This window comes from Pelodiscus sinensis, chromosome 5 (assembly GCF_052426305.1).
Source record: "Pelodiscus sinensis isolate ZL-2025 chromosome 5, ASM5242630v1, whole genome shotgun sequence".
Lineage (NCBI taxonomy): Eukaryota > Metazoa > Chordata > Testudines > Trionychidae > Pelodiscus > Pelodiscus sinensis.
Window position 1 is genome coordinate 31,107,940 of NC_143056.1, and position 24,440 is coordinate 31,132,379.

Below are 24,440 nucleotides of genomic sequence, written 5' to 3' on the forward strand. Positions count from 1 at the left end.
TGGCTCCTACACTATCCCGGTGAAATGGGCTAGTGAAAGGATATGAGTCTCCACTCCCACTTCCTTTTCTCAGAGACCTCTCTGACCTCAAGGGCTTCCCTTCCACTCTCCTGCATGGCACAGTATCTCTGGATGCACAGTATCTCTGGAATGTAAGGACAGTTCTCAGTCTGTTCCATGTAGGTCGCAGGCCTCCTCCTCAGGCCCTGGCTGTGCTGCAGAAATGCTGCAGATCAGACACTTGCTTTGGGTAGCAGGACCCTTCTCCCTCCCCCAGCAGTAGCCTTCTACAGTTGGGGTTAAGATCCCTCTTGAAATCTGGCCTGCAAGGTCTCTTGGCTGGTGGAGTCCCCCTGCACTGGGTCTCTACCCAGGGTCCCCCTGATCTCTCCTGCTGCTGACTGCACCCAGCTCCAGCATGCTCCAGCCCCAGCCCCACTCTCTGCTGTACTACTGCCAGTTCCTGGGCTGCTTCTCTGACCCGTCTGGCTCTGTGGCTGCAGCCCCGCTCCCAACATGGCTGTGCTTCTGCGCTGTGTCTTTGGCTCTCTCTGGACTCAGCTCCCCTCCCCAACTCAGCTCAGGCACATGTTGTCTCCTTAGCTCAGCCCTACTCAGTCTGACCTAAACAAAAACTCAGCTCACATTGGAGCACGGAGGACGGGACTTCCCCTAGACCTCTCACTCCCTCATTGGCCTGCCCGCCCTGGCAATCAGGCTGATGTGGCATGCTGGTCCCTTCCCATTGTTCCTGGGGGCTGACACACTCAGGATCCTGATTTCTCATATACCTTCATTTTGATAGTAGGAGCTAACTAGGAGTTTTAGTAAGGGGCCAACAGACCCCTTACATGTAGGTTAGCCTGTACTCTCTCAGACTCAGTAATAAAGACATTAATTAAGACAGCCCTGTGGATAAGTATGTGTATCTAGGGGCCCCGGGGATCTGCATTACAGTTCTCACTGGCAGGGATTTCTGAGCCCTGTGCCTGCTGCTTGTTGGAGCACCTGAGCCGCCACTCAGAAGTCTGAAAGGACAGTTGGACAGGCCAACTGCCATCCTTCAGAACTCTGAAGCTGGTTCCGGGTTAAGGATCTGCTGATTGGCCGCTGCGGAAGATAGGCACAAGAGCACAGCCAAGCAGATGGGGAAGGAATGGTGAAGAGACCAGCGTGGTATTGGGGTCTGTTTTGCTTGCTGTGTTAGAGCTGTCCTCAGAGGAAATACAGTGTCTAGAAAACACAACAACCAACAATAAAGTGAGCCAACTGGTGACAGCATAAAGAGAAAAAAAAATCAAGACAAAAAAGGGAACTATCAAGAGTTAAGAAATCATGATCATTCAGTGCTTTGTATTTAGAGAACATCTTCTACTCCAGGGGCTCAAAGTGGTTATAAATATTAGTTATCACAATGCCCGCGTGATTTCCCATTCTACAGTGAGGAAAACTGAGGCACAGAGAGATGTAGTGATCACAAAGCTAGTCATAAGAACGGCCATACTAGGTCAGACCAATGGTCCATCCAGCCCAGTATCCTGTCTTGCTGACAGTAGCCAATACCATGTCCTAGAGGGAGGGAACACAACAGGTAATCCTCATGTGATCCTTCCTTTGTCACCCACCTCCAGAGAAAGAGGCTAGGGACACTATTCCTACCCATCCTGGCTATTAGCCATTGAGGGACCTAACCTAGTCAGTGGCAAAAGTTAAACATAGACTCTAACTACCAATTACCACTGCCTGTTCTACAGCAATATCTCTACAAGAAAGAACTGCATTGTGAAACATTACAGGATGGGCAGCATAATCCACATTATAAGGAAAAGTATAACTTACAGAAGCTAAGCGATTTGTCAAGAAACCAGTGGTGGATCAGGGAGTAAAAGCCAAAAGTCCTACAAGTCTTCAGCATGAATTTTTTTGTAAAATGGCCTATTTATATAGAACTAGTAGAATTATTGTTCTTATTCGGGGATGTCCCTGTGGGTGCTCCACTATGGGGTGCTGGGTTTGCCCCGGAAAGCCCAGCACCCCCCATAGTGGAGCACCCGCGGGGACACCACCTCGAAGAACAACAGTTACTGCACCGGAGGTGAGTAACTTCGCTTTTCATAATACATTGCTAGATTATAAAATGTTTTTTGTTTTCTTTAAACAGATGGACTCACTTGTTTTATATATTGCATTTGGAGCCATTTTAAAGATGCCTAATCTGTCTTCAGGAATCACTTATAATGTGCAAGGCAAGTTGTAATTTAGTTCTATCAGAGTACTTTCAAAGATGTTAACTTGCTGGTAGTCAATTTACCTCAGGGCTACTCAACACGCGGCCCATGGGCTGCTTGCAGCCTGTTTGTTTGTGGCCTGTGCTGGGGTATGGGTTTATGCGGGGCTCAACACACAGCCCACTAGTGGGATCCTTTGAACATGGCATCCACTGGGAACATGCTCCACAATGGCGAGTCAATATAATGGTCTTCTGTTGATATGCATTTTAGTAGTTAAATTCCTGGACTGTCATTGCTCATTAAGGGTATGTCTACAGTGCAAGCTTATTTCAGAAAAAGCCATTCTGGAAAATATCTTCCAGAACAGCTTATTTCAAAATAAAGCATCCACATTCCAGGGAAGCCTCCAAATTAGGCCAAGGCACGCTCCCTTAATGTGGATGTTCTATCTCAGTTTAGAGCCCCAGGAGGCACTGGGGAGGAATAACTAAGAATGGCTCTTGTGGGGAGCTATTTCAACATAGCAGCAGTGGAGCATCCACACACACTCTCTTCCAAAAGAGCTTTTTCAGAAGAGGCATTATTCCTTGTGGAACGAGGCTTACCAATGCTGGAAAAAGCCCTCTTTTATTTTGATTTTCTTTCGAAATAGCACAGTTGATGTGTGGACACTAGTATTGTTTTTCTGGAATAACGGCCATTATTCCGGAATAACAGTGCAATGTAGATACACCCTAAAAGTACTGTCATATGGATGGAAATTGATTAAATATTGCATTTTATTAATATCAGCAGAACTGACTTAAATTGGGCCTGTGTGTTTTGTAGTCTTGCCTTAATCTTTGTATTCTTGCCTGTCAGTATGAAAGAAGTCCATTTGCAACCACACTTAAGTTGCGGCCCATGGCATGCACTGAGTATCACTGTGGCCCCTGGAGCTTCCAAAGTTAAGTAGTTCTGGTTTACATGGTGTGTAGTTATGGACTCACATTCAGAAATTCAAAATGATCATATTGAAACTAGTAGCATGCTACTCTTAATTTTTTTTTTTTTTTTTGAGACTCATGTTCCCATGATGACATACAAAGCACTACATTGCATCATGCAGTGAGGTAGAGTTACATTTTTATACATATTGGGCAAAACCATTCCTTTGCTCTGTCCTTTTGATCTCTTTCCCATGGTCCCCACTACAGCATTTGAGCACCTTATAAAAATTCTATAATACCAGAACTCGTAACTAACACTGAATGCCCAGACACTGACACAGGGGAGATGCTTTCTTCTACTTTCAACTTGCTAGAAGTCCATTCCTTGAAAATGAAGACTTGGCAACAGAAATCCATACATTTGCCATGGCCAGTCTAATTACTGTAACAGTGCACCCAGAGCTCAAGGTAGAAGTAATACAGACACTCCCACTTCTGCAGAATGAAGTAGCCTGTCTTTGTCAGTCAAACAAACCATTGAGATCACAGGGCAGATTTCATCATTCCCTTCTCCCTCCCAATTTGTTTTCAATGCCAATTTCTAGGCTTTGGCATTGTGTTACAAAGTCATCAATGGATCACAACCCAATATTGTTATGAAATATCCAATGATCCACAATAGCCTGTGTGGCAAGGGCCCCTCTTCTCCAAGCCACTACTGGGGTTTTGCAGCGGGTCTCAGTGGTAGGGAGCCCAAGCCAGGGGCCCACAGGCTCCCTCCCCTGCTGCCTTTACCTAATGCTGGTCCAACTTGTTCTCTCCTTTTCTTCCTCTCTGCCTCTCCACCACCTTCCTTTCGTCCTCTCACTCCTCTCCCTAGCCTCCAACTGATGAGGCTTTTAAAGGCCCTCAGAGAGTCAGCAGAGAAGTCAGCTGGCCCCAATTTGCCTGAGCCAGCTCCCTCCCAGCTGCACCTAATTGTGCTGCAGTTCTCTGCTTTTCTAACAGGAGTTTTTCCCTTTTGGGCTGCCTTTTCGCCTCTCTGCAGCAGCTCCCTGGCCTGACCCTGTCACACATCCCCCCCCTCTGCTCAACCCCATGGGGTTGGGTTACTTGGGTCGGACAACAATGCACCCTTGACAACCCGTCTGCATTCCCATGCTGGGTCCCTGATCTGTGTTGCACACGGAAGTGGAAGGGCTGCAGGGACAGGAACCATCGGGTAACCCTCGCATTTCTGTCCTTGTTTCGGTGCATCCACTGCAGAGGCGCATGATCGGTGACCAGGGTAAACTTCCGCCCGAGAAGGTAGTAGCGAAGGCTTTCCATGGCCCACTTTACTGCAAGACATTCTCTTTCTACCACGGCATAATTTTGTTCCCTCGGCAGAAGCTTCCTGCTGAGGTACAGGATTGGGTGCTCCTCTTCTCCCACCATTTGAGACAATACAGCTCCCAGTCCTACTTCGGAGGCATCCGTCTGCAAGATAAACTCCTTCTTAAAATCAGGGGCTATGAGAACTGGATTGCCACAGAGGGCATTCTTGAGATCTTTAAAAGCTTCTTCCGTTTCCATGGTCCACTTTACAATGTCGGGACCACGTGCTCTAGTCAGGTTGGTCAGAGGGCAGGCCCTGGAGGCAAAGTTGGGGATGAACCTGCGGTAATACCCCACCAACCCTAAGAACGCCCTGACCTGCTTTTTCCGGGTTGGTCGGGGCCAATTCTGTATTGCATCCACTTTGTTGAGCTGGGGCCTCACTACCCCCCTTCCCACAATATACCCAAGATATTTGGCCTCGGCCAGTCCAATTGTACACTTTGCGGGGTTCGCCGTAAGTCCTGCTCTTCTTAATGTCTCCAATACTGCCTCTACTTTTTCAATGTGTGTGTCCCAGTTAGGACTGTGGACCACAACATCGTCCAAATAGGCAGCTGCGTACTTGGCATGAGGCCGCAACAGCTTGTCCATGAGCCTTTGAAACGTTGCAGGAGCCCCATGCAAACCAAAAGGGAGGACTGTGTACTGAAAGAGACCCTCCGGAGTTGAAAAGGCTGTCTTTTCTTTGGCCCCTGGTGCTAAGGGGATCTGCCAGTAACCCTTAGTCAAATCGAGGGTGGATAGAAATCGGGCCTTGCCCAGTTGGTCAATGAGTTCATCCACCCTTGGCATGGGATAGGCATCAAATTTGGATACTTCGTTTAATTTTCGAAAGTCATTGCAAAAGCGCCGGCTTCCATCTGGCTTGGGCACCATAACAATAGGGCTAGACCACTGGCTATGGGACTCTTCAATGACTCCGAGCTTCAGCATTTTCTCCACTTCAGCTTGGACCTCTTTTCGTTTTGCCTCAGGTATCCGGTATGGCTTAACGTGCACCTTCACCCCGGGGTCTGTGATGATGTCATGGTAAACCTCCGTAGTTCTACCCGGTTCTGTCGAAAACACATCCTGATTCCTCTCAATCATGTCGGCTGCTTCAGCCTGTTGGTCTGGGGTCAGTTCGGGAGATATTCCCACCTGCCTTGGTGGGTTTTCCCCTTGGGGTGGTGGCCCCAGCACAACCAAGGCCACTTCTCTGTCTCGCCAGGGTTTTAGCAGGTTGACATGATATACCTGCTCAGGCTTTCGCCGGCCAGGCTGGCGAACCTTATAGTTTACCTCTCCCACTGCTTCTATTATTTCATATGGCCCCTGCCATTGGGCTAGGAGCTTACTCTCCGCTGTCGGCACTAGCACCATCACCCGGTCTCCCACCTGGAACTTCCGGGCGGTTGCTCGCCGGTTGTAATAGACCTGTTGGGCTTCCTGTGCCTTTTCTAGGTGCTCCCGCACTATGGGGGTGACTCTGGCTATCCTGTCCCTCATTTGGAGCACATGATCAACTACATTTCTCCCCAGGTTAGGCTGTTCCTCCCAGGCTTCCTTAGCAAGGTCTAGTATGCCCCGTGGGTTACGCCCATACAAAAGTTCAAACGGGGAGAAGCCAGTCGACGCTTGGGGAACCTCCCTTACTGCAAACATGAGGTAGGGTAGTAGCATATCCCAATCTTTGCCATCCCGGCTTACCACTTTCTTGAGCATACTTTTTAGTGTCCTGTTAAACCGTTCAACTAGACCATCGGTTTGAGGATGGTATACCGAGGTCCGCAGGGCCCGTATGCGGAGCAAGGTACACAAGTCTTTCATAAGCTTGGACACAAAGGGGGTCCCTTGGTCCGTTAGGATTTCTTTAGGAATCCCTACCCTAGAAAATATTTGAATTAGTTCCTTAGCGATGGTCTTGGATAGGGTGTTGCGTAGGGGCACTGCCTCTGGGTATCGAGTAGCATAGTCCACTACAACTAGTATGCTCTGATGGCCCCGGGCAGACTTCTCTAGTGGGCCAACTATGTCCATAGCGATCCGTTCAAAGGGGATTTCAATTATTGGTAGGGGTACTAATGGGGCCCTCAGGTGTGGTCGGGGCCCATGTAGTTGGCACTCCGGGCAGGAAGCACAATACCTCTGGACTTCTACATAGATCCCAGGCCAAAAGAACCTCCGAAGAATGCGGTCCAGGGTCTTATCCACCCCTAGATGTCCTCCAAATAGATGACTGTGTGCCAATTCCAGTATTGCCCTCTGGTGCTTCCGGGGTACCAAGAGTTGCTCCACCTCTTGGCCCTGTATATGAACTACCCTATAAAGAAGATCCCCCTTGATTATATAGAAGGGCCCCGTGCCCTTGTTCCTCCCCTCCACTGGGACCCCATTAACTTCAACCACCTCCTTACGGATATTCTGATACAGTGGATCATTGGCTTGGTCCTGCCCAAAGGTCTCCCTTGGGGATTTCACCTGCTCAGGCTCCAGGGAACCTAGCCCCCTTTCCTCCCTTGATGAGCTGGGCCCTGCTTCAGGCTCATCCTGTCCTGGGGCTTCGGCTCTAGTAGTTGGGTAGGCCTCCCCTTCTACCCGTGTCTGTTTCCGACCTTGGGTCAAGATCATGGTCCCCAATTTCTTTGAGGCCCTCCTCTCCCGTCGGGTTTTCCGGGGCTCCCCAGGCACCGAGAACAGGTCCTGGGAGAACTCATGGAAGGCTGGGAGGGAGCTATCCTCCTCCTCCCAGTCCCGTGGTAGTAGGTCACTAAACCTGGGGAAGTCTCGCCCAATGACCACCGGGTAGGGGAGCCTTGGGACCACCCCCACGGTTACCTCTGTAACCCGCCCTTGTACTTCTATTTCCACAGGGATGGTGGGGTAATAACTAGTATCCCCATGTACACAAGATACTCCAGTGTACTTGGCTCGAGTCAGCTGATTTTGCCCCACTAGCTTCCCTGAGACCAATGTAACCGCACTCCCGGAATCTACTAAGGCAGTGGTTTCTACCCCATTCATTTTCACGGGCTGGGTATACTGATGGGGGCCCACTGCTACCCCTACGAGGTTAACTAGAACACTTTGTAGGTTCCCCAGGTCACATTGCATAGGTTCGTCTATGTTAGGGCACTGAACCGCAATATGCCCTATCTCCCCACAGGCATAACACCTATAACCTGGGCGGGACAGCCCCTTTCGTTTTGGGCTGTTGGGTCTTGATCCCTGGCCCTCTCCTGTCCAGACCCCAAGGTCTCTTGCCCGTCCCGGCCTCTCTTCCGCCTCTTTTCTTCCTGTCTGGACTCGGTCGGAAACTTCAGGGGCACGGGTCCTTGGGAGGAAGGTGGACCTTCTGCTCTGCTGCACCTCGACTCTGGGGCTGCGGGAAAGTCCCTTAGCTGTCAATCGCCTCTCAACGAGAGCCACCAGTTCATCAAATGTCGTGGGGTCATTCTGGCCCACCCATTCCCGAAGGTCTGGGGGTAAACCCCTCATGTACCGATCAAGAACGATCACCTCGATAATCTTGTCGGGGTTGTGGATGTCGGGCCGCAGCCACTTCCGGGCCAGATGAACCAGATCAAACAACTGAGTTCTGGGGCCCTGGTCATCTCGATATCGCCAATTGTGAAATCTCTGGGCTCTCACTGCGACCGTGACCCCAGCCCGTGCCAGGATCTCTGCTTTCAGCTGGGGGTAGTCGGATGCAGCTTCCTCTGCCATGTCAAGGTATGCCTTCTGGGCTTCCCCGCTCAGAAAAGGGGCTAGAATGCTGGCCCACTGAGCTTGAGGCCAGGCCTCCCGCAAAGCTGTCCTTTCGAAGGCCAAGAGGTAGGCCTCAACCTCATCGTCTTTTGTCATTTTCTGTAAGTAGAAATTGGCCCGCAAGGGTCGAACCCCATCTTGATCACGTACCTGGACTGTCAGGGCTTTCAGCTGGGTCACCACCTCCTGCAGGGTGGCCCTGTCCTGGGCTACTTGACTCATCAACAACTGGTTGGTTTCTTGTTGGAGCCGCACCGACTCCTGCTGGGCAGCTGCTTGCACCCGAGTAGCCTCTTGTTGAGCCGCCGTGGCCTGCACCAGTGCTTTTACCAGGTCCTCCATGGGTACTTTGCTTTGCGAGGGGCCAACTTAGCTAGATTTGGGTTGCTGTGAGACCTCACAGCCAAAGATCCCACTCCTGGCACCACGTGTGGCAAGGGCCCCTCTTCTCCAAGCCACTACTGGGGTTTTGCAGCGGGTCTCAGTGGTAGGGAGCCCAAGCCAGGGGCCCACAGGCTCCCTCCCCTGCTGCCTTTACCTAATGCTGGTCCAACTTGTTCTCTCCTTTTCTTCCTCTCTGCCTCTCCACCACCTTCCTGTCGTCCTCTCACTCCTCTCCCTAGCCTCCAACTGATGAGGCTTTTAAAGGCCCTCAGAGAGTCAGCAGAGAAGTCAGCTGGCCCCAATTTGCCTGAGCCAGCTCCCTCCCAGCTGCACCTAATTGTGCTGCAGTTCTCTGCTTTTCTAACAGGAGTTTTTCCCTTTTGGGCTGCCTTTTCGCCTCTCTGCAGCAGCTCCCTGGCCTGACCCTGTCACACCTGAGACAATTATATTCTGCAGGAAGAAGACAGACAATGCCCACAAGACTGGCTAGTAAGAGATTCCAAATAGTGGTTGGTTGGGTTCTGAGACTATTTCCTGTTTGCTCATTATAACAGAAAAGTTTTTGCAGAAAGATGCATCTGCCAAAGTCCTTTCAAAGCATTAAGACTTTGGTTCAGTTCAGTTACTTCTGGTATTTCATTCAAAAGCAGTGCTCTTGCACTCTTTCACATACAGCCAAACCAAGCAGAGTTCCCAGAGTGACAGAATAGACACAATATGAAGGTCTGTTATGGGCAAAAATATGAAGCTTTAATTTACCATGTTCATCAAGATGGAGATGTGTAAAAGTCGAATGCTGTAGATTTTTTTCTAATTCATACCAGAAAATCAGAAGACACTCTGGAATTTGTCAGAAACTAGAGCCTTAAATTGCTTTTAATTGGGGTTACCATGTTTCTCTATGCGGAATACGTGACATCTGATAAAATTGATCACTTACTCAAATGAGTTCAAAGGCTGTCAATCAGAAGTATGTAGTTGGAGTCTTTGTTTGTAGTTGGAGTCTTCTTACCTTTAATGTTTGCCAAGGGAATGGTGGCACACATACTCCTGTGCACCCTCATAGGGTTGAGGGTGACTGATCTGACCCAACCCTCTCTGTCCAGTGCTCTCCACCCTCCATGCCTGGCTAGGGCCCCAGGATGGACCCACCTCTTCTGGTACCTGGTACTGCATCTTCTCAAGGCAACATGTGGGGGATCATGCTGCTTTGCCTGATCACTAGCCTTACACACGCATCCTCACCATCAGCCGCTGGACAACCCTCCCCATAGCACCACCACTGGTGGATGGGTGAATGGTAAGCATGGATCTGGCCAGCAGTAGGACCCACCAATACTGATGGAAGGGGAGAGACCGAAAATATGGAACAATTTGCCCTCTTCTTTTAAAAGGGCATGAAGTCTTTCATATGGGGCTGTAGCTTTAAAATGGAGCTTCTGGTCACTCTACTTTTAATTATCAGGGTTAATGGGGTTACAGTGTTATGATGGACCACAATCTAAATGACCCTAGGTGGGTGCTTAACTCAAAATAAGCTACTCAAATTGAGCTATATCAATTGTGTAGCTTATTTTTGAATTGGGAGCATCTACACAGCACTTATTTTGAAACAGAGCATTCTTCATCCGACTTCCATTACTCCTTGAAATAATGTTACTGTGTAGATGTACCCTGTGAGTCAACAATGTAATACTGTACTACTAGCAGGACTCTCTTGTATGCAGATGAAAGTAATAATTCTTCTACTCTATTCAGCACTGATAAGGCCTCAACTGGAGTATTGTGTCCAATTCTGTTTTTAAACACAGGATGGGCAAACACTTATGGACTAAATCACCTATTGAGGTACTTTCCAGCTCTACATCTCTATAACTCTGTGGTCAGGTCCCTGATAGATGAGTGTACTTATTTTTTTAATAACGTGCTTGCTAATTTTCCTTATTCTTTAGTACAAATTAATACATTATCCTTTTCCTTTCCAAAATTAATATTTAGTTTTAGCAGACATTTCTGCAAAGGATATTTCAAACATTAGACTATATTTTTTTGTCTCTTTCAGTGAAGGAGAATTCAAGTTTCTCTTGCTATACTGAACCATTAGATGATACAGGCACAAAGCCCAAAGTCATTAAATTGTACCTTGGTTCACAAAATTTGGTAAGTTCCCAATTAAGCTTTATATTTGTGATTGTTCACTGTGTATAGATAAAACTACATCACTGTGGTTTACTATTTTAATTCAGGATCGTGAATTAATTCCTCTTCATAGTTGAAAGTGTTACCTATGTGTAAATTTGTCATGTATAATAAAGACTTTAATTAAAAATGAAGCTTCAGAGGGGTAGCCAAGTTAGCCTGTAACAGGAAAAACTTAAACAACAAATAGTCTAGTAGCACCTTAAAGACTAACAAAGCATGTAGATGGTATCATGAGCTTTTGTGGGCACAACCCACTTTTTCAGATAACAGGAGTTTTTCAGATGAAGTAATTTTCATTAGCTTGAACAATGACCTCAAGGTAACAAATTAGATTTGAGAGTTGACCTATGACATTGGAGAGTATGGTGATTTGACATAATTCAAAACGATAATTTTCTCTACATTTGCTTTGAATTACTACTTTAACCTAACATCTCTATGACCAAACAATTTGGAAATTGTTCATGTGCCCATATGTCATTCAAATACTTTTATTAATAGATATATTTAACAATAGACAGGAATTGCCCCAGGTAGCTATCCCCTTTCTACGGCTATACATACTAGATAGATGTAGAAGCAAATTTTAGTCACAAACATGATACTAAAAATGGTTCATTGGTATATTGAACATAACGTATATTTGGTCTGATGCACTTTTATATCATAATATGCATTTTCTACTTTTGCAGCTGCAAAAGCTACTTAGCCAAAGTTTGATATGCACAATCAATTTCAATTAATTAAGCCACCATCTAACTTGTGGGGTGTTTGATTAAGCCTGTGGGGTGTTTGATTATTTTTGGTAATTGCAGCAAGTTGGAGAAAGACAAGTGTTTCTGTGCTAAAAGTCTGTGGATTTTTTCTTCCTCAAAGAAAATCAGCTGTCATCTATATAATGTAAACCAGGAGGATACTTTGGAGAACAGAAAAAAGCTTCTACTGTTATATACCTCATTAGGGCTTGCTCCCAGCATTCAGATCTTCAACAGTACCTATTCTGGGATCTTCTACTTCAGAATGAAACTGGTAACATTTTGTTCTTTTTCAGTGCATGTTTGATAAACAGTAATTTGGTAAGCATTGGACAGTATATGAAAGCAATTTTAGCCCGCTCCTCTAACTTAACCTTTATCCCTTCATACCAGGCAGTTAGATTACCTTTGGATTTCTGTCAGAATTAGAGATCAATGCAAAAGAATTGCATTTAAATAAGGTTTTGTCCAATTTAATCCCTTCGTGCCTATTTTTTTATAGTTCACAAATGAAGCAGGGAGAAGTGGTGGCAGCAGCTATTTCTGATGTATCAGATATAGGATTTGGAGAAGTAAGGACTGGACTATCAGAGTTAGGTAGAGAGAGAGGACACCAAATAGGGAGGCATGCACAGAGGCAGAGCAGCTGACAGACTTTTCCAGGTTTCTGGGCAAGATGGGGGGTCAGCTCCATGCATCTGGAAAGAGCTGGGCCTTAGGCAAAGGGACAGGGCTGGGGCTAGCTTCCCCTAACCAGTCCTTCAGTGCTGCCTGAAGTGCTTCGACCGGGCTGCCAGTGGCAATTTAAAGCACCTAGAGGATCTCCAGATGCCACCACTGCTGCAGTAGTGGTGGTGGTAGGGGCCAGGAGACCCAGGCTCTTGTAAATCACTGGGTCCCAGGGAATCTGCCCCTTCCTCCCTTGCCATCAGTGAGCCTGAGCAGAGGAATGGCAGACAAAGAAGCAACATTCAGGAACAACTAAGGATGTTAAAATGTGATTATCTGCCTAATTGATTCATCAGTAAGTACTGCTCTACAGAACCATAGCAGGGGTAGCTCCAGGAGACTACTCGAGCTGGGACTGAGCAGTCCTGGCTCATGCCAGCTCTGGAGCCACCCATGCTGCAGCTCTGCATTTTAAATGTAGTAACAACCCAGCCACTCTAACTATATTTAAAATGCAGAGGCGCAGAAATCAGCATGAGCTCGGACTGCTCAGGAGTGTTTGCCATGAACAGGCGCTGGTGTGGGACCCCTGCAGACAGGGACTGCTGCACAGCAGCATCCCCTATCCCTCCCCCAAGAGGCAGCAGGGATGGCAGGTGGCACCCTAGAGACTTTTAAGCTGGCTCCCCTCAGCACTGGTTCCTACAGCGTTCTTGTCCATTTCAAAAGCAGAAGCACCCGCAGTGGGAACCGGCATGAGTTTCCTCACTGTGCCTCTGCTTCCCCTAGCCCCTTTGGAGACGGTGTTGGGGGGAAACCTGCTTAAAGCCGGTTCCTCCCAGCACTGGCTCCTGCTCCCTCTTCCCCAGCTGCCTCTCTCTGATAGAGGCAGCAAGGGGGGAGGAGCAACTTGTCGAGTGGCTACTCGACTATCTGATAAACGTTTGCTTATCAGATAGTCGACTAGTCACTTGCATCCCTAGGAGAAACTAGAAAAGCTACAGGCCAGCAGGTCAGAACACTAGCGAGCTAAAAACCAGTTCAGAAGGAAATGCACTGTCTTGGGATCTGGATGGTGCGACGGAGCCTTATCTGCACAGAGAAAGGAAGTGCTGCAACCTTTCAAAGTTTCAAGCTGGTCTGAATGTACTATTTTAATGGTGAGCAGGAATTAAAGAGTTAAGCCCAGGACAAAGAGAAATTCATATTCCTGATGAATTTAGCAAAGCTTTTGATAGTCACCCACAATATTCTTGCCAGCAAGTTAAGGAAGTATGGATTGAATAAATGGACTGTAAGTTGGATAGAAAGCTGGCTAGACTTTCAGGCCCAACGGGTAGTGATTAATGGCTCAATGTCAGGTTGGTGGTCTGTTTCTAGCAAAATGCACCAAGGATCTGTTCTTGGACCGGTTTTGTTCAACATCTTTATTAATGACCTGGATGAGGGGATGGATTGCACCCTCAGCAAGTATGCAGATGACACTAAGCTAGAGGGAGAGATAGATACACTGGACGGCAGGAATAGGGTCCAGAGTGACCTTGACAGATTAGAGGATTGGGCCAAAAGAAATCTGATGAGGTTCAACAAGGACAAGTGCAGAGTCCTGCACTTGAGAAGGAAGAATCCCAAACATTGTTACAGGCTGAGGACTGAATGGCTGAGTAGCAGTTCTGCAGAAAAGGACCTGGGGCTTACAGTGGATGAGAAGCTGGATATGAGTCAACAATGTGCCCTTGTAGCCAAGAAGGAGAATGGCATATTAGGTTGCATTAAGAGGAGCGTTACCAGCAGATCTAGAGAAGTGATTATTCCCCTTTATTCGGCTCTTGTGAGGCCACATCTGGAGTATTGTGTCCAGTTCTGGGCCCTGCACCATAGAAAAGATGTGGACACGTTGGAGAGAGTCCAGCGGAGGGTGACCAAAATGATTAGGGGACTGGAGCACATGACCTATGAGGAGAGACTGAGGGATTTGGGTTTGTTTAGTCTTCAGAAGAGAAGAGTGAGGGGGGGATTTGATAGCAGCCTTCGACTTGCTGAAGGGAGGGTCCAGAGAGGATGGGGAGAGGCTGTTCTCAGTAGTGACAGATGACAGAACAAGGAGCAATGGTCTCAAGTTACAGTGGGGGAGGTCTAGGTTGGATATTAGGAAAAACGATTTCACTATAAGGGTGGTGAAGTACTGAAATGGGCTACCTAGGGAGGTGGTGGAATCTCCATCCCTAGAGGGTTTTAAGTCTCATCTTGACAAAGCCCTGGCTGGGTTGATTTAGTTGGGATTGGTCTGCTATGATTCTATGATGCCACCCTTATTCCCACACTTTGTTCAGGCTGTGCCGGCATATCAGAACAGTGGGTTACAAGCCAGAATAAGTATGACATAATCTTATGTCTTCCATTTTGAGACCTGAGTTGATGATGGAGTCTGAATCGTGCTAGTCCTGCTCTGGCTGCCTATTCGAGCCATCCCTAGAGTTTTAACTGAGGCCTTATCCACTCACACAAGTTGTACTGCTGCACAGTAACTGTACTGGTATATGCAAAAGTCTTTGTGACCTCCTGAAGGAGGGCCTGTTGTCATACTATAACCTGTCCCAGTAAGGCAAAAGGGAATTCTCCAGGCCTGCTTACTAAAGCTGCAGGGAAGAATCCAGTCAGAATCCAGCATGCTCAAATAAAAGGAGCTGCAGGACTTAACAGGCCAGTTTCTGGCTGGGAACAGAGGGTTGGGAAAAGATGCTCCTTTTTGGCCAACGAAACTTGACTGGATGCATCTACTAAAAGTGATGGAGAGAAAGAACTTGAGAACTTTAACCTTGTAGAAACAGATGAAGACAAAAAGACCAAGTAAGAAGAGGTCAAAGGAAAATAGCTGCAGCTAAGTAAAGGAGGCCATGTGGGGCTACTATGGATAGGTTCCCTGGGAGGGAACCTGGAGCAGTGATTGTGCCTGGGTTCCCCAGCTGGCAAAGTATCCTAAGGCCTAAGGGAACTAGGCTCCTTTAGAAGCCCAAGAAGGGGGCTGGATTTAAAGGGTCCTGAGATGAGGCTAAAGACCCCTGTGAAGGCAGGCAGTTTAATGAATTCTTTGCTGCCGCAAAAGTTGGGGCTTTTGAATGTGGGACTTTGGCCCAACAAGGTCGGCAACCTACATGGGGTGCCAAGATCAGGAAAAGGTTATAATACCATGCCCAGCCACCAGGACTCTCTCAGGAAAGGAGTGTCTCTCTTATCGCATTATAGTTAAAGCAGGGGTGGGCAATAATTTTTGCAAAGGGGCCACTCCAAGAATTGGTAAGTGGTCACAGGCCATACTTTTCTGCTATATTAATACAAGTTCTTGGATGGAGTTTGGGTACACAAAGGAGCTCTGTGCAGAGAACTGGGGTGAAAGGTCTGGAAGGAGATTATGGGTGCAGGAGGGGTTCTAATCTGGTGCAGAAGTTCAGGAGGGGGTCTAGGGTCTGAGATGGGGTTTGGATGCAGGAAGGGGATGGTGGTGACGTGGGGAAGGGGGTTGGGTGCAGGAGGGGATGTTAGGTGCAGGCTTTGTCTGGGAGGGGGTAGTAGGTGAAGGCTCTGGCTTTTGCACTCACAAGCACTGTCTCTGCAGCTCCCATTGGCCAATTTCCAGCCAACAGAAGTTTGTGAGGATAGTGCTGAGGGCAGGGACAGCGCATGGAGACCCACTGCCCTCCTCCTGCCAAGGGTCACGAATGCAAAGACACACTTGTTTTGCAGCCAACTGCTGTGAGTGACATGTTGGACCATGGCAGGCAGGCAGCTTGCCTGATCTCCCCACCGAGCCATTAGCAAACTGGAGGGTTATAGCGGACCAAATTGAAATGTCTGGTGGGCCAGATTTAGCTCGCCCCGAGTTAAAGTGGTATAATTCCCCCCACTGTTAGATGCTGTTATACCAGTATGAAAGTGTTTTATCTGGGAATAATTTTATTTCTGTACAGGAAATAAAATTATTTATACTCCTATAAATTACCTTTGTCTATATAACTGTATCATAGTAGGGGTTGATACAATTATATTATTTTAAAAAATCACACCACCTAAATGATCACACTGGAAGAATCTTTGAATTTTACATGAGACTATAATTTTTATTTTGAGTTCCGGGGGTGAGGGTGCTTCAGAGGCAGCCGCATCAGGCACTAGCTGTAAAAAGCAGTGGGCAGTTTGTCACTTTTGAGCAATCTCTGACTGATAAAGAGCATGCACTTTAAGGGAGCTGTTGCATCCTACATTCTTCATCAGAAAGAACTGGGTTAGTGTGATACCAAGATTCAATGAGGTGGAAGCAAAAGTTAAATAGCTCCCAGATATGAGCTAAATATTTTCTGGTGTATCACCATTAACTTCACTCTGATGTAAGCTCAGGGTAAGCCTGCCATACAGTCAAAGGATGTGACTGTGGCTTTAGCTGATTTACTCAAGCTAGTTTTAATTAGGGTGACCAGATGTCCTGATTTTATAGGGACACTCCTGATATTCTGGGATATTTCATATATAGTTGTGCATTATTCCCCTCCGCCCTCCCCCCAGTCTCATCCCAATTTTTCACATTTGCTATCTGGTCTTCCTAGTTTTATTTTTGCTAACTTGGATACTGGAGCAGTAAAGCCATAGCAATGTATGCTTCAGCATCTGGAACCCAGGCTTGCTCTGCCATGGTTTCACTATAAGGAATGGAATCTTGTTTATTTTTTTCAATTACTTTTATGCAGCATCCACATCCAGATATAAAGTGTGCATTGTAATGAACAAATACCATGAAAGAGAGACTCTGACAGTAGCTTGTGTGATTGCATTGCTTCTGTTTCATCATAGATGGATTTAACCCAATGTTTTTGTGCTCTTTGAAAATATTGGGGGCGGGGGAGAAAAATAAAATATATGATTTAAAATCAGACAAATAAAATATTCCATTGGTATTTTTAAATAAAAGGGAAAGAATCAGTCAACCTGGACTATTGATATTCCAAGAAGAAACATTACATATAATACAGGTAAAAACTATATTTTAATTGCATATATATCACTGTCTGCATGTTTTCCCTCAACTTCAACTGAAGTTTTCCTATTCTTAATTTCATCCTTTATTACTAGGTTTACGTCTTTGTACTAGCCTATGTAATTCCTTTTAGTTCTTGGCCTCTCTCATAAATGAGAAGTTCATGTCCCTGTACAGTAATCTCTTACCCATTCTGTAAATAGTTAGCCTTGTTAATCTTTCCCTACATATCTAATAATTTTGATTTTCTTCACCTTCAATTTAATGTCTTTTGATATTGAGTTGAGTACCTTCAGCTATCATTGAAATTTATTCAGAATTGCATATCGCTTAATAAATCAGGCCAGACTTCGTTAGGTACCCAATTTTAGGCACTTATCTTTTAATATACTTTGCCAATGACTGTTCCTTGCTTGAGATTTCTTGTTTTTGTAATCAAACTTACTCTGGTTTATTGTTTTGGAAATTCCTGTTTGTTGTCCTGTCACCTGTTTCTTATGGAATTAGTGCTTTCCATGTTCATTCCCTGCCTTGCATATCGGTCTTTCACATTGTTTTGTTTCCTCTGTATTGGTTTTCATTTTCTCAGTCTGAATCTTATGCGATGTCTTCCTTTTTAACATAGCTAGATAGTTCTCTGTTGTGACTGGTATTCACACTTCCTTCCAAACTTGTTAATGTCACTATTTGATTTGCTTCCACTTCCACTTGCTTAATAAAGATGTGAAATAAACCCATGTCATACTAGATATCCCCACCGCATTATACACTACATATTAGCAGTTACCTAGTTGGTGGTCCTTCAGCTCTTTTTCACGGTGTGCAGCAATGTTTCTATCTAAGACAGTGCAGATAAATATTTTGACTAGGAATCAGTGATAGGCAGTATCTTTTTAGCTCTTTAAAAATCCAAATAGACTACATCTTTTTCTCTATATTATGTTACCTTATTACGTGAAATGTGGCAAAATGAAACCACATAATGAATGATTTTTGGACCAGATCCTGATGCATGTTACTCAATTTTTATTAAGCACTTATTTAAGAGATCTTCCATTGACTTCAGTAAGAATTTTGGCTGAATGAGGGCTTCAGAATTGCTTGGTTCTTTTACAGACAAGAAAATTAAGGGAAGTTATTCACTTTGGATAGATTAAAGTAATGGGAAAACCTCTATATGAAGGGAGACTGAAATATGAAAAAGAACCTTTTTGTGTGAATCATTTTTCTGTTTTGTTTTTATAAGGCTCTAACCATTGTCAATGTTGTATTCACTTCATGTTCAACTAGATATTGCTCCAATAGAGGAATGGTTTGTAAGATTCACCATGCATCATGGATTAAATATGTTTGCTACTGAAGGAACATTACTGGATGTTCTGAGGGGTAAGAATCATTCAGAAACACAGAATTATTTAGAACAAAAAACTGTTAAGATGAGTTAAAGATAATATTGGTCCAAGTTAAGATTACCCTTAAATCTAAACATTTTAAGATATGGAAATGTACTGCCAAGGCATGCAAATAACCTTAACTCTGCTCTATAGTGGAACCATTATGGAAATTTTAAAAAAAATCTTTAAAAATCGATCTCTTCTAGTCTTGGGCTACAAATGCTAAAATAATTTATTAATCATATTCATATAGTTATTGTACAATATTTCTACAGGACAGAGTTTATCTAAAAAGTTCTGTGGAAAGATACATCAAAATGATGAATACTCCTTTTTCAGTTAATTTTATGAAAAACTATGTACCTTACCAATTCCTTGATCAAATCAGTTGATTGGAGGAGCTGGCAGTGCTGTCCATATTTCCTATGGAAAAAACTCCTGCTTTCAGTTGCTTATAAAACTGTGTGAAACTTCAGCTTTTTGGGCTGAAGTTTACCGTGATTCATGCTGATTTTTTTTCCTAGCCAAGACAGCTGACCTGTTTCTAAAAATAAGGCTGGGAAGAAAATATGTTTTTTCCAAAATTTAAAAAAAAATCAAATGATCTATCACTCTTTGATTTGGAACAGGGACTTAACATTTGGCCTTTTTGTCAGGCCAATCCCCTTGCTTTTTCCAGTCCCTGTGAAAAATCGACCCAAATTTGGCCAAGTGTCAAAGTGCCTCCATCACTACCTGGTGAACCTCACTGGCTGGCTAGTTCACCTGGTTTCACAGTCACAAAAGCATACCATGCTGTTCATCTTTCATCAAGGTGTGAATTTATTTGGCTACAGTGGGACATTCTAAGATTGGACAGGAAGTTGGGGTAGAGAAAGTAGGAATTAATGAGGGAGGAATGAGGAAAGGGGATACAGTTTTGAGAAGGAGCTGGGATGTAGGAAGAGAAATGAGACTAACTAGATGGTAGCTAAGACAAGGAGCAAGAGACTGGGTGAAGATCATGGAGATGGAGATTAGAACTGAGAGTTACACTGGAGGAGGGTAAACTGATTGCATAAGGAGTCTGGATGGAACAGCTGTGGCTTGATTGGTAAGGAATTTGTGGAGACAGGAATTGGGGTGCAGAAAATGGGAACTGGGACTGGCTAGAAAATGAGGCAGGATCAGCATGTGGGGAAAAAATAGTATATGAGCATGTAATTAAGACTGTCATACTGCATATACACCAGGAGGATGAAATAAGGTTGTACAGGCAACCTTAATTATGGTATTTCCTAACTCTTGAATGTTGACTTTGCAACCTTAGTAATCTTTTAACATTGTTTTATGAGTGTAATTTTATTTTAAGCGGCAGTATGTACAGGCAGTCCCCGGGTTACGTACAAGATAGGGACTGTAGGTTTGTTCTTAAGTTGAATCTGTATGTAAGTCGGAACTGGCGTCCAGATTCAGCCGCTACTGAAACTGACCGCCAGTTCTGACTTACATACAGATTCAACTTAAGAACCCCAAGTCAGCTGCTGCTGAAATTGATCAGCGGCTGATTCCAGGAAGCCCGGGGCAGAGCAACTGTGCCTTGGGTTTCCTGTAGTCAGCGCTGGTCAGTTTCAGCAGCGGCTGACTTGGGGATGCCTGGGACAGAGCAGCTGGGGTGCTGCTGGGTTGCTCCAGTAGCGCCGCTCCTCGGCGCTACTGGACCAACCCAGCAGCACCCCAGCTGCTCTGCCCCAGGCGTCCCCAAGTCAGCCACTCCTGAAACTGACCAGCAGCGGCTGAATCAGGACGCCTGGGGCAGAGCTGCTGGGGTGCTGCCGGGTTGGTCCAGTAGTGCCCAGAGCGGCGCTGCGGGACCAACCGGCAGCGCCCCAGCTGCTCTGCCCCACGGTCCACAACAAAAGCCTGGTCTGCTGGGGGGGGGCACACTAGCTGGGCCCCCCCCCCCAGCAGACCAGGGACAGGGGGAGCAAAGCCGCAGCGGCGGGGTGCCGCGCCTCTGAGGCTTTGCTCTGGCGTGGGACCCCGCCGCGGCTGCGGCTTTGCTTGCTGTGCCCCTGGTCTGCTGGGGACCGTCTCCAGCAGACCAGGGACACTGCGAGCAAACCTGCCGCGGCTGCGGCTTTGCTCCCGGTGCCCCTGGTCTGCTGGAGACGGTCCCCAGCAGACCAGGGGCGCCGGGAGCTGCTTTTCTCGCCCCGGAGTTCGAGGTGGCGGACCGCTGCCTGCGAGCTCCGGGGCAAGAAAGCCCCATTCGTACCTTCGTAAGTGCGGATCCAACATAAGTTGGATCCGCGTAAGTCGGGGACTGCCTGTACAGTTTTCATAAGCTGCATGCAAATGTATTTTCTTATTACATATTGTTTTTCATGTACAGGTTGGACCTCTTTGGTCTGGCACCCTCAGGGAGGGAGGAGGGCTTTTGCCAGAACAGGGGAGGTCATTTCTGGCCCCTCTGCTGCTGGCCCAATTTTGTGTCCTGCTAGGCTACCTCGCTCCCCCCAGCAGCCCAACGTACCAGGCTTCCCAGCTCCTGCCCCTCATCCCCTCCCCACACTCCCATCAGCGCTATACACCAGATTCCTGGCAGCCCAGCTGGGTCATGTGCCAGACTCCCACCCCCACATTGCACCAGGATTCTGTTATCCTACAATAACCAGGGGCCTGATGGACCACAGACATTGCTGGACTAGAGTGTCCCAGTTTATAGAGGTGCAACCTGTACCTAGCATATTTTTGTTGTTTAGTGACACCCTTTATTTTACACTTGGTCTACACCTAATATAATATATGGAGATATACCATCTCATAGAGCTGGAAGGGACCTTGAGAGGTCATTGAGTCCAGTCCCCTGCCCTCACAGCAGGACTAAGTACCATCCCTGACATATTTGCCCCAGATTCCTATATGGCCCCCCCAAGGATTGAGCTCACAATTCTGGATTTAGCAGGCCAGTGCTCAAACCACTGAGCTATCCCTCACTCTAAAACTTAAACAATTACCAATCTGTGTCACTGGGCGGGGGAAGTGAATAAAAATTCTTCAGTCAACCTTCCGCTGAAGGAACTGTATTTACCATAGGAATGGGGGAAATACTTTCTGTCACTGTAACAAGTGTCTATGCTATAGCAGCACAGCTTCAGTGTCAGAGCCCTGCCACTGTTAGGGTATGTCTAGACTACATGGCTCCGTCGACGGAGCCATGTAGATTTGTTTTTTTGGCAAAGGCAAATGAAGCCGCGATTTAAATGATCGCGGCTTCATTTAAATTTACATGGCTGCCGCGCTGAGCCGACAAAAAGCTGATCAGCTGTTTGTCCGCTCAGCGTGCTAGTCTGGACGCTCCCCTGCCGACATCAAAGCCCTTTGTCGGCAGCCCCGGGAAACCTCATCCCACGAGGAATAACGGGGCTGCCGACAAAGGGCTTTGATGTCGGCAGGGGAGTGTCCAGACTAGCGTGCTGAGCGGACAAACAGCTGATCAGCTGTTTGTCAGATCAGCGCGGCAGCCATGTAAATTTAAATGAAGCCACGATCATTTAAATCGTGGCTTCATTTGCCTTTGCCTACAACCCTCATCTACATGGCTCCATCGATGGAGCCATGTAGTCTAGACACAGCCTTAGTGTCTGTAATGTAGACATGCCCGATCATATGCACTTGGCCATGTGCACGTTCTTCCTCTATTGTTTCTTTTTTGGTGTACTTAGCCTCTCATAATAAATTATATTTGTCTTCTTTTTATCCATGGAATGTAAAAGTGATAAGAATAGTTAAATAAACATGCAATGTATTTATGCTTTGGATAATTTTAACCTCTAGACTTTTTTTTTCCACAGAGCCTCTTCTTCAATGGCGTCTTGGCAAACCAATGCAGTCTGCTCAAATTAATGCTCTAATACCTTATGTAATAAATATCACAGTGTCAAAATGCCCCTGTGCTAATGATGTGGCGGTAATTGCTCTCATATGTAATGAAACAGTGCATGGTAAGTTGCATATCTGTATGTTTGAATATATGCACCAGAAATCTGAAGACCAGTGCAAAATAATGTACATTGAATCAAACAGTTTGTACTATTCACATACTCTCTCAGGTTATGAAAAGATAGAAGTTCTTGCATTGCCAGCTTATATAAACATCTGTATCTTCCTTTCATAAATTAGAGATGCTATCCCCCAGCCCAATGCATCATGCATCTAGACAGATGCTAATCATCATTTGGTTTCAGAGAAATAATTCCCATTATGATAGTGTTGCAAACTTTGTTGATTTATGAACATTTTAAAGCTTCCATTAAAGAAGCCAGAAGTGAACCCTTGCTGGAGATGGAAAATGTAGCAGGATTTGTCTTAGTATGGCCTTCTATTATTAAATGTCTTATTGGTCCTGGCAAACCTGTTCATATTTAGAAAATGAGCATGGTGAAATTGGCTTTAATATCTCAGGTTGACTAGGACTGAGATGCAAATAATAGTGAACACTGCCATCTAATGGCAGACAATGAATATTGGAAAGTTTAAAAACCATCACAAACTTGCTTAACATAAAATTAAAAAAATAATAAACAAACAAGAAATATTTAGTAGCTTACTGTTGTTTAGCGATATCTGTCAGAAAAAGCAGAAAAGCTTCTGTGTAATCTGATCTGTCACCTCATAGGAGGAACTGCCAAACCAATATTAATCCATTTTATAGATGGGCAAAATGGGTTGGTTTGTTTATTATTTACATAGCACCACTGATACCAGAGGTGCTTTATAGATATGTAAAATGATAAATTCCAAGATCCAAAGAGTTTAGAATCCAAATTAACAAAATAAAGGCAGGACAGGAGGGAAGGGAAACAGAAAAGCAAAATGATGGAGCAATTGTTTTTAAATTGTCTTAGTTCACTTCTTGAGATGCGTGAGTGTTCTAAGCCTGAGTCATCTTTGAGCCTGCATGTTCTGAGCCTCACAAGTCATCTGAGATTATTATGACAGGACCAACCACCTCAAATTCACGGAACTAGACTTGATGACCTCTCAAGGTTCCTTCCAGTTCTAGTATTCTGTGATTCTATAATTATCTGTGAGTCCTGTGTGTCCAGCTAATCCATGAGGAAAGGTGTAATTAGGTGATTACGAAGCAAGTATAGAGGCTGCTAATGAAAGCAGTCATTCCCATCTGTTCAGCATCACTACTTTGTTGGGGATATTCCCAATTGCCTGGCAGTTCTGACAGACTGCTCCACAGAATATCTTACTGTCCCTGTATAAAACTATGGTACGTCCACATCTTGAATACTGTGTACAGATGTGGTCTCCTCACCTCAAAAAAGATATTTTGGCCTTGGAAAGGGTTCAGAAAAGGGCAACTAAAATGATTAGGGGTTTGGAACTGGTCCCATATGAGGAGAGGTTAAAGCGACTGGGACTTTTCAGTTTAGAAAAAAGGAGACGAGGGGGAATATGATAGAGGTATATAAAATCATGTGGAGAGGGCAGATCAAGAAAAGTTATTTATTAGTTCCCATAATAGAAGAACTAGAGGACACCAAATGAAATTAATAGGTAGCAGGTTTAGAACTAATAAAAGAAAGTTCTTCTTCACACAGCGTGTAGTCAACCTGTGGAACTCCTTGCCAGAGGAGGCTGTGAAGGCTAGGACTATAACAGAGTTTAAAGAGAAGCTAGATAATTTCATGAAGGTTAGGTCTATAAAAGGCTATTAGCCAGGG

The 24,440-nt window shown here is 45.7% G+C and overlaps 1 protein-coding gene across 1 annotated transcript in view; it reads left to right on the forward strand.

The window, feature by feature from the left end:
- Nucleotides 1–1,120: 1,120 nt before the first annotated feature.
- CATSPERB (catsper channel auxiliary subunit beta) overlaps nt 1,121–24,440 on the forward strand; it is a 140,935-nt gene continuing 117,615 nt past the window's right edge. Inside the window, exons 1-7 of the mRNA XM_089778257.1 lie at nt 1,121–1,260; nt 2,162–2,246; nt 10,734–10,831; nt 11,750–11,902; nt 17,261–17,321; nt 18,617–18,712; nt 22,557–22,706. Of these exons, the coding sequence (XP_089634383.1) occupies nt 2,162–2,246; nt 10,734–10,831; nt 11,750–11,902; nt 17,261–17,321; nt 18,617–18,712; nt 22,557–22,706 (643 nt within the window). The 5' untranslated portion in view covers nt 1,121–1,260. The remainder of the gene's footprint in view (nt 1,261–2,161; nt 2,247–10,733; nt 10,832–11,749; nt 11,903–17,260; nt 17,322–18,616; nt 18,713–22,556; nt 22,707–24,440) is intronic.